At 42.1% G+C, this 11,195-nt stretch overlaps 1 protein-coding gene across 1 annotated transcript; it reads right to left on the reverse strand.

Moving 5' to 3' along the window:
- Positions 1–4,133: 4,133 nt before the first annotated feature.
- LOC111080820 lies at positions 4,134–10,475 on the reverse strand. The gene is made up of 2 exons (XM_041594702.1): positions 10,032–10,475; positions 4,134–4,700 (listed from the first exon to the last, which is right to left on the reverse strand). Exons 1-2 carry the CDS (start codon positions 10,473–10,475, stop codon positions 4,134–4,136), a joined length of 1,011 nt encoding a protein of 336 aa, XP_041450636.1.
- Positions 10,476–11,195: the final 720 nt, after the last annotated feature.

The following is an 11,195-nucleotide window of genomic DNA, read 5'->3' on the forward strand; positions in this document are numbered from 1 at the left end:
CATTTTTGAGCTTGTACATTTTACATTTTTTGCTTCATCTGCTATCTACATCTACAATGTATATTCTACATCTAACATGTAGATTGTACATGTTCCATTTAGATTCTACATCTCCTCCGCTAGGGGCTGCTCGCGCACTGAACGAGGCAGAGTGTGCGAGCGAGAAAGAGAATCAGTAGCGTGTTTCATTCAGGGGGAAACAACTGAAAATGAATTTCTTCATTCTGGCTACAATTATGATCCGATATGATTCAGATTCGACAATCTGGTAGATATGGGCATTCTCTACGATACTGCATTTTCAGTTTTATCGTATCTTTAAAATTGTGCCTGCCACAGATTTTCGTCTTTTGCGGGGGCGGAAGGGGGCTGGGCGAAATTCTGAAATACACTTTTAGCAGTGTGATATTACATAAGTCTGGAAACTAAATTTAGTTTCTCAGCTATTATAGTCTCTGAGATCTAGGTGCTCATCGAGACGGACAGACGGACTGACAGACAGACAGACGGACAGACAGACATGGCTATATCGACTTGACTATTGATGCTGATCAAGAATATATATACTTTATGGGGTCGGAAACGTTTCCTTCTCTGCGTTACACACATCCACTTTTGCCACAAATCTAATATACCCCTAAACTCTTTTTTGAGTACGGGTATAAAAATCATACAATAAACAAAAACCAACCCAAAAATTGAACGTAGCTGTGAAACAGCTGCTGACAAAAAAAGATAGCTTTGAGCCCCAAAAGAGCCTCCAGACACTTATCACTATTTTCTCAGCTACAACACACATATTTATTATATTTGAGTGCCTGTAACTTGATTTTAAAAGCTAATAAACATACCTTTCACGAAAAAAAATAATGAGCTCGATTCGTTTTATATATATACTTTAATCACCAAAAGAAAACATAAAATGCATCAGCTCAAAATTTACGCGTGAAATAACACATGTTCTGTGCACATGAACAAAAAAAATCATAGCTTAAATTATTTGAGAGCTTTCACGTAATTTCGTGTTTGTTGTTAACAGAAAAACAATATTCAAATGACGTAAAGGCTCTTAGTTTTTTAGATAATGCCAATAATATGATAAGTGTCTCAAGACACTCTTACGTGTTAGAGGGTGAATGGGAATTAGAACGCTGAATGAGCCGTACGGCATCCTCCTAACAACGTAGCCGCTATTTCAGAAGAAGCATCTGCTACCGCAATTTCTGATCTCGCACGAACAGTGGCCAAAATTAATGACATGGGGAATGTCTTTCCAGTTTCACCACGGGCATCCAGGAGAAATAAGCCGCCATTTCCATCATTAATGGTATCAATTAATTTATCATAGACTTTCTTCTGCTTTTGGTTCAAACGATAATGTCCGGACGTCTATATGCAATGACTGCACCATCAATTGGCCCAAGCCAAGCTAAACACAACTCAAAGAGACAAATATGCAAAGATAGCTAAGAAACAGTACTAATTACGGGAAAGAAATGTTAGTATTAGTGATTTAAGAAGAGGAAGGGAACTAGTGGTGGATATTATATGTAAGAGGGAATTGAAGTCCGAGCATAGGACCCTTGAATGTTTCGGGCAAGGAATAATTTGATAGTTTTTGGAAGGAACAAAGGAATAAAGTTTCTAATAGATCTAAGAGAAATCGTAAAGCTTATGCGGCTCTACAAGTCAGGGATATCTACGTCACCCTTGATTATGTTGTGCTATTCTATACGGTCCTAGTGTACTTTGTACTGGGGGCACCATACACAAGAGCCGTACTCTAAAATCGGACGAACAAGCGATATATAGAGAGTCTTCGTTATATCGGGCTCGTCAAATTCCTTTGACCACCACTTTATAAACCCAAGCACGCCCATGTCCTTATTTACCATGGTGGAAATGTGTTCAGAAAACTTTAATTTGGGGTCTAGTTTAACACCAAGATCATCAACCAAGGTAATTCTCTCAAGAGAACCACCGCAGAGGCTATAGGGAGCCAAAAGGTGGCTGAAGCGATGAAATGTCATTACTTTGCATTTCGAGGCATTCAGGTGTAACATATTTGCACAACACCATGACTGAAAGATATTAAGATCGGATTGCAAGCGAGAGTAAAATGAAATGTCCTTATACTGGACAAAGGTTTAACATCATCCGCATACTAGATTACTCGAGAGTTTGTTAATACTGAAGGCAGATCATTAATAAAGAGTGTGAATAGTAGGGGGCCTAGATGGCTGCCCTGTGGTACTTAACAGGTGAAGAGAAGGAGTTTTTGAAGAGGACTCTTTGAGACCGAGAACGAAGGTAGCTAGAAATCCATCTCAAAAGATGAGGCGGAAACCCTAAAAGGTCAAGTTTTTGTGCTAAAAGGGAATGGTTTACAGAATCGAATGCTTTACTAAAATCAGTGTAAATGACATCCGTCTGCAAGTTACCTTGAAAGCCTTTAATGATAAAAGAGGTAAACTCTAATCAATTTTTGGTTGTTGATCGTCGCCTTATAAATCCGTGCTGGGACGGAGATATAAGTGATTTGCAGAGATGTTGTAAATGCGGAGTTAAAATTTTTTCAAACATTTTAGGAATAGCGGATAACTTAGATATAAGTTGTAGCATGAAGAGTTAATGGATAGGCTGAATAGTTTAAGCAAGGGTCCACACAGAGCGTCGGGACAGTACCTAAGTACACAGCCGGGGAACTCCGTTGGGATCTGGTGAAAACACCGGCTTAGCTAGTCGAAGATCATGAAGCAGTGAGCTTTCATTTAACAAGGGGCTGAAGATGCCATTCGACCTTGGAGCTGTATGGATACGGCTGACCAGAGTAGCTTTCATAAGAATAGGTTGTTTGGAATAATTTGGCAAAAAGATCGGCAATTGCCTGATCATTGTTTGCTGACATATTGGGAAAAGATAACGAGGATGGATGTGCGGACGTTCAACGCTTACTATTTACAAAGCTGTAAAACTGTTTAGGGTCCTGTGAAAATCGTATCTGCATCGAGAAAGGTAGTCTTTATAGCATTGACTGTTAAGAACGGAGAAATTTGACCGAGCTATTACATAGTGAGAAAGAGAAGAGGGAGAACCAACTTCTCGAAATTTTTTATAAATTCTTGATTTTAAATTTTTTAGACTGGATAACTCTTTGGTAAACCAAGGAGATCTAACCGGACAAGAAAGTGGGACACAAGAATCAAAAAATGTATCAAGTACATTGTAAAAAATGCTTGTGCCTTTCATAACGTCAGTGCACAAGTACAGAGCGGACCAATCAAAATCCCTAATAAGGTTATTCAGCTTCGTAAACTCGGCTCTATGAAAGCAGCGGACACGTTCAGATAGCCGATCCAATACAGTAGGGCCAATATCGACACTTCGAATGTAGGATGGTAGGAGTCTTTAGGTATACTGAGCGGAACGGCTCGGGTTAACAACGCTATGGTCGGATCCGAGACAAAGCACAGATCAAGCAATCGACCCAAGGAATTTTTCACATGGTTGACTTGAGACAGGGATAGGTCTAGCAAGCCGTCGATAAAGTCATGTCGTGACATGGGCACAAGGTTATTAGATTCGTTTACCGAAGACCAAACAGCACCTGGCAAATTAAAATCACCAAGAACTATCATATGGTCTTTATCTGATAGCGAGGAAGAAACAGTTTTTAAAGCGGTCAGGGGATGCTCGTATATTAAGATATCCGAGGAAGGTGGAATATACGAGAATGTTTTGTAGAATGTTTGTAGTTATGCATTTTGCTGTTTTCGGAGTTACGCTCCTTTTAGAGTCAAGGGATTCTATATTTAAGTTAATGTAGTAGGGGTCGAGACACGGTCGAACACACCCTCCCCCCAAGTTACCGAAAGAGCACGGAACCGTTGAATCCCGACCGGCAGAGCCTCGATAGCCGAAGCGCCTACCAGCTTTTGCTAGGGCAACTGTACTAGTAATGTTGCATAAATTTGGCTAATAGTACGAGTATGTTTAAGCCTAGAAGCTGATCGTTAATTGTACTCCTTCAGCAGCTCGTTATTCGAAATGGCTTTGACAGCTAAAGGGTTCCTTTATTTTACATTATAACTAACAAATGTAAAACAAAATATCTGGGGGAACGATTGAGGAAGCTAAGCCTTATGGGCCTTGTGCTCCTCCTGCCTCCTGCTTACAAGTGGCTGTAAAACGCTGCTTGGGTTTTTGTTTGTCTCTTCTCCTTGTTTGGCAGCGTAGTGCTCTCGGTAGTACTTGAATGTTTCAAATCGAACTATTTTTAGCTCATCCTTGGTTAGAAAAGAATCCGTACCGTCATTGGAGCTGATCTCGCTCCGGATGACCACGATGGTCAGCAGCACGAAGATCACGTCCAGCGCAGCCAGCACTATGCTGGCTGTCCGATCGGTGCAGTACTCGTTCCAGCGCCAGTTTCCGGTGGCCGGGATCCATAACAGGTTGGCGAATGGAACTATCGGGAGCAGGAAGACCCAAAGAATTGCGCGCCCCACGGCCTCACCCGAAGCGCTTCGCATGGCGGCACTGGCCACAGCGATGCCTGAGAGGGCATATATGATTGTGCAAGATATCTTGAAGATGGCTTCGTAGGAGCTGACCATGGTGTAGTGGTTCAAGTCCATTGGCAAATAGGGACAAAATTCTGCTGTGGCGACGGCAGCAGCCAGCGAGAGGACGAATCCAACCAGCTTCATGCCCATCACGCGGCCGCTGGTGGCGAGGACAATGGACCAAAAGAGTGGCCACAGCAGCAGGCAGCTGGACAGCAGCAGCGCAGCCTTCTCCCACAGGCAGGCACAGGAGACCAGAGCGCTGGTCAGCAGCACCAGTCCCATATCGATAATCGCTAGCTTGTGACGCGATAGACGCATCTGACGCGTCACCTGTGCCATGAGGAACTGCTTCTGGCTGTGGTTCAGCTTCACTCTGCCTTGAGACTGTTTGGAGGAATTACTCTTCGTGGATTCTGTGTTCTTCCTTGCCTTTGTGGTCGTCTTGATCTTGTTGGTCGCCGTGATCATCAGTTGATTGTCCCTCTCGTCGATGGAATCCAGCAGTGCCTCAACATCCTTTTCCTTCGACTTCAACACCTTCTCGACCCGCACTTCAGTCACCTGCGAGCCTCGCTTGTCAGAGAGTGCCGCTGGGAGCACAGTCTGGAAGGGCTGCTCCTCGACGTTCGGTTCCATCTTGTTCATGTGCTCGGGATAGTAGGAAAGTATCTAAATAAGTCTAGTGCTAGGCTCTAGGCGTCAGGGGTTCCTTGGATCGAATGAAATGTGGGAGTTTTCCAGCCGCCAGACATTTAAAACAATTCCGACCAAACGATGCCCGGAAGCAAATGCCACGACCACACTCGATTCAACTTGCTAATTGCATTTATGCATTATTCAAAATAGTTAGCAGTGGCAGTGGATGGAGCAGCAGCAGCCAAAAGCACAATTTGAAACTTTTGCCAACGATATCAACTATGTATTTAAAACAGAAATTAGACACGGCACCAACCAGCAGCAGGAGCAGCATCAGGAGCGGGCGGCAGTATGAGCCAAACAATGCTGACAAGGCGCGCCCAAAGGGCGGCGAAAAAATCACAATCACGCAGAGAAGGAATTGTTTTCGACCCCATAAAGTATATATATTCTTGATTTGCATATTTATGCTGTTGCTATCGGCTATTGAGCCGAGTCGATATATGATCTGTCTCTCAGCCATGGACCAGCGCGCTGCATCGTGGCGAGTTTCTGAAGCCATTTCTTGTTGCTCCTTTCACGGACTAATTCATTTTAAGCAACGCACACAGAACCACACTCGATCCAGTTCACACAGGGATGATACCAGAATCAAACAGACACACACTGGTCACATAGATTTTCACTTAAACTCATTATTCTCCAACATATACATATGTAGGTTCAAGCCATATCAGTGGATGTTAAGGACAAGCTTCAAAGCGGGATGTATAGTTTAATTCAGAAGAGGGGCAGAAGCAAAGTTTGGGAATTTTTCTCAAAAATTAAAAACGAAAATAGAGAGAAAGTCGATGAGCTTCTAGCCTGTAAGCTGGGCTTTGCTACCTTTAAATTTGCGGGAAGCACATCTAACCTTGTAAAACATAAATGTTACATTATGAACTCCAGTAAATTACGCAACGCTACCCAAATTGATGTCAATCCCGAAACGAAACAGGAGGGTGTTGCTGTAATAACCGAATGGGTTGTTAAGAACTGTCGTTCATTCAAAATTATTGACAATTCCGGACTCAAAAAGTTTGCATCCTTTCTGATTAAAGTTGGAGCCACCTATGGTGCTAATGTAGACGTTGACAAGCTATTACCCCATCCAACAATAATATCACGATATATTTCAATACGAGAAAGCTCCTGCACAGGTTTGTTATCATCCAATCTACAAATTGAAGAAGTTTATTTTAATTGTATTTATAATATCTACTAGGTTTTCATATCCGTGAACAAATTCGAGAGATATTGAAAGACTTTGGATGCGATCTTGAACTGGACAATCCCATAATTGTAACAGATCGGGGTTCGAACATGATCAAAGCCTTTGGACAAGATGGAAAAAATTCATTGCATCAACCACCTGCTTAACAACTCAGTTAAAAAGGCCATCAATGCTGTTTCTGAGATGGGGGAGCTCGTTACTGTTTACAAGCTTGTAAAATATTTTAAGAAGTCTGGATCAAACTCTTGCTTAGGGCTGTTTTTGCCCAACTCGCTGGAATACAGTTTTTTATTTGTTTAAATCCATCGAAATTAATTGGATTGACATTCAAAATATTTTAATGGAGAAAAATCAGATAATTAGGATGGAAGGTATAAATTTAAATCAGTTAAGTCATGTTGTCCGACTGTTAGAAGTCTTCGAAAACGTTTAAAAAAAAACTTGAAGCAAGCAAACGTCCAACCATACACTTTATAGTTCCGAACATAAACAAATTAAAGAAAACTTATCTGTCCGATAGCAACGATTATAACATAATTAAATCATTTAAATCCGTACTTAAGACACACATTTTATCAACAGTACATCCAAATTTAACAAAATACCACAACATACATATCTCTTTTTCTTTTCCCACCTACGAACAAACTAATACTATTTTCACCAACCGAAAAAACAAAAGTCATTAATGACTGTAAACAAATTATGACCTCTTTTTTGATAGACACTGTGTTAGAAGCGTCTGAAAAGCCTGCGACAGAAGATGAATTTTCTGAATACATTGAAGTACGCCAAGTAGACAGCTACAAATACCAAGCAGAATAGGAAATAATAGGATAAAGCTAGTGGCGTAGCTACGTACGTGCAAGATGGTGCGGCGCACCGGGGCCCCCAAGCTCATGGGCCCAGACTCTGACCAAAAAATCTCTCACTCCTCACTTCTGTTTGAAATGCAAGCATGAATTCGACTTGTATAATTAAGCGTCGTTTAAAGTATTCTTCATAAAATTCTATGGAGAAACGGCTGGAGTAACGTTCCAAACGGTAAGTATGATTTTCGGAGGGTTTATCAACCAATTTCAGATGAGCCTTTTCTTCATTAATTAATATGCACCTATAAACAACAAAAAATAAATTTAAAAAAACGAGAAGGAACGTGTGAGTCGCTTCTTTGGACGCGACATTACTTTTATACCAGCATTCAGTCGGTATATTAATTTTTGAGCTTATGATGATGATGTTCCCCAACAGCATGGGTCCAATAGGATGGGTTTCAGCAATATGATGGGCTTCTGATTTTAATAATAAAGACTACTGCTCTCCTTTTCGTGCAGAGAATTACTGAAGTTTTCATTTCATCTTTTCCCTCCTTAAAGGCTGAAAGCTTAGTATATAATGTACATAAAGTGTACATTGCGAAAAGTAAGGCAAGAGAAAGATTGTAATTTTGTTAAATGTACAATAAAGTTTTTTGAACACATACATTTTCAAATAAATAATTCGATTAACCTCATGACCTAATGCCAAAATTGTTAATCAACAAAGCCCACACAAAACCCTCGTAATGATTAAGTATCTGACTTTAGGTTGGGCCCTAATTTTTTTTTTTGCACCGGTGCTCTTTTCTATCAGCTACGCCACTGGATACAGCAACATTAACGTAATATACACACCCGACTTTGACTGTTTAGCGTGGTGGAATTTTCACAAAGATGAAAACATCAAACCCCTGTTGCATAAAACAAGCTTGAAAAACAAGCGAGTAGTGCGGCTTCTGAAAGAGCTTTTTCAGATGCCAGATCACCGAAAAGCGTTGCCTATTATCTACCAATCCAGAAAATATAAACAAAATTATGTTTCTTGATGCCAACTTAGTTTAAATAAAAACTATACAAAAACTATATTGCTCTTATATTGCAACATTAACGTAATATACACACCCGACTTTGACTGTTTAGCGTGGTGGAATTTTCACAAAGATGAAAACATCAAACCCCTGTTGCATAAAACAAGCTTGAAAAACAAGCGAGTAGTGCGGCTTCTGAAAGAGCTTTTTCAGATGCCAGATCACCGAAAAGCGTTGCCTATTATCTACCAATCCAGAAAATATAAACAAAATTATGTTTCTTGATGCCAACTTAGTTTAAATAAAAACTATACAAAAACTATATTGCTCTTCCTTATTTTCTTTATTATCCTTGATTCTTTTGCTTCCCTTACGTACACAAAAATGTGTTGACCCAAAAGCAGCAAAAACGAGAAGGAACGTGTGAGTCGTTTCTGGGGACACGACTCTACTTATATCCGTACTCAGTCAGTATATACATACACTTTTGAGCTTATGATTTTTTAGAATTTTAGAAAAAAAAAAAAATTTTACATTTTACATTTTTTTGCTACATATGCTATCTACATCTACATATAAAATGTTTATTATACATCTAACATGTAGATTGTACATGTTCCATTCATATTCTACATCTCCTCCGCTAGGGGTTGCTCGCGCACTGAACGCGGCAGAGTGTGCGAGCGAGAAGGAAAATGAGTTGCGTTGTTGTGCTCAGGAGGGGGAGGGGAAGCAACTGAAAATTAATTTCTTCATTCTGGCTATAATTATGATCCGATCTGATTCAGATTCGGCAGTCTGGTAGATATGGTCATTCTCTGCGATACTGCGTTTTTAGTTTTATCGTTTCTTTAAAATTGTGACTGCCACAGGTTTTCGTCCTTTGTGGGGGCGGAAGGAGGCGGGGCGAAATTTTGAAATACACTTGTAGCAGTGTGATATCACATGAGTCTGGAAACCAAATTTGGTTGCCCTAGCTCTTATAGTCTCTGACAGACAGACAGACAGACAGACAGACAGACAGACGGACAGACGGACAGACAGACATGGCTATATCGACTCGGCCATTGATGCTGATCAAGAATATATATACTTTATGGGGTCGGAAACGTTTCCTTCTCTGCGTTACACACATCCACTTTTACCACAAATCTAATATTTTGAGTACGGGTATAAAAAAAAATAGAATGTATTTGAATGAATTCGGAAACTGCCCTCACTCAACTCATTCAATTCGTGCCTTTTCGTTTCAATGTTGTGTGTATGAGTTTTACGTCAGCGCACTCACTCACTCAAACTCTGTTGACATAGCATTCGAATTCACTCACGCACTCACTTCGCTCCGGATGCCCACGATGGTCAGCAGCACGAAGATCACGTCCAGCGCAGCCAGAATTATTATGCTGGCTGTCCGATCGGTGCAGTACTCGTTCCAGCGCCAATTTCCGGTGGCCGGGATCCATAACAGGTTGGCGAACAAAACTATCGGCAGGAAGCCCCAAAGAATTGCGCGCCCCACGGCCCCACCCGAAGCGCTTCGCATGGCACTGGCCACAGCGATGCCTGAGAGGGCAGATATCATTGTGCAAGATATCATGAAGATGGCTTTGTAGGAGCTGACCATGGTGTAGTGGGTGAAGTCCATTGGCAAATAGGGACAAAATTCTGCTGTGGCGACGGCAGCAGCCAGCGAGAGGACGAATCCAACCAGCAGCAGGCAGCTGGACAGCAGCCCCGCAGCCTTCTCCCACAGGCAGGCGCAGGAGACCAGAGCGCTGGTCAGCAGCTCCAGTCCCATATCGATAATCGCTAGCTTGTGACGCGATAGACGCATCTGACACGTCACCTGTGCCATGAGAAGCTGCTTCTGGCTGTGGTTCAGCTTCACCCTGCCCTGAGACCGTTCGAAGGAATTACTCTTCGTGGATTTTGTGGTCTTGTGGTCCTTTGTGGTCGTCTTGATCTTGTTGGTCGCCGTGATCATCAATTGATTGTCCCTCTCGTCGATGGAAGCCAGCAGTGCCTCAACATCCTTTTCCTTCGACTTCAACACCTTCTCGACCCGCACTTCAGTCACCTGCGAGCCTCGCTTGTCAGAGAGTGCCGCTGGGAGCACAGTCTGGAAGGGCTGCTCCTCGACGTTCGGTTCCATCTTGTTCATGTGCTCGGGATAGTAGGAAAGAATCTAAATAAGTCTAGTGCTAGGCTCTAGGCGTCAGGGGTTCCTTGGATCGAATGAAATGTGGGAGTTCTCCAGCCGCCAGACATTTAAAACAATTCCGACCAAACGAAGCCCGGAAGCAAGTGCCATCGATGGTATTTTGGATACTTAATGGCCATCCGTCCAGCAGGGTCGCCCCAAGCAGAGGCAATCCCCCAAAGTGTCATAAATGGTAGCTTGCAATAGATGACACGGTGAACATAAATCACTATAAGAGTAAGGGTAGCAGCATTGGGCTGGCTGGCTGACTGGCGTCCAGCTGGCGCCATATGTGGCTCTCGCGTGAGACCCAAAAGTGTGACCGGGTTCACCGAAACACCGTAAAGGACACGACCACACTCGATTCAACTTGCAAATTGCATTTATGCATTACAGCAGTGGCAGTGGATGGAGCAGCAGCAGCCAAAAGCACAATTTGAAACTTTTGCCAACGATATCAACTATGTATGTAGATAGTTTGTTTGCTTAATGGCAATTTATTTATAAGTATGGATGTTGAACTTATTATATATATTTCTTAGCTCCAAGTACAATTTGTGGTACAGTTATGTTCTTAACTTATGTGTGTGATTTTCGTACGATGCGTGGCTGAATTACGACTGACTGTCTCTGACTCTCGACTTCGACTGATCTCGCTTCTTTGCTCTCGGC

The sequence above is a fragment of the Drosophila obscura genome, unplaced genomic scaffold (genome assembly GCF_018151105.1).
Source record: "Drosophila obscura isolate BZ-5 IFL unplaced genomic scaffold, ASM1815110v1 contig_31, whole genome shotgun sequence".
Taxonomy (NCBI): Eukaryota; Metazoa; Arthropoda; class Insecta; order Diptera; family Drosophilidae; genus Drosophila; species Drosophila obscura.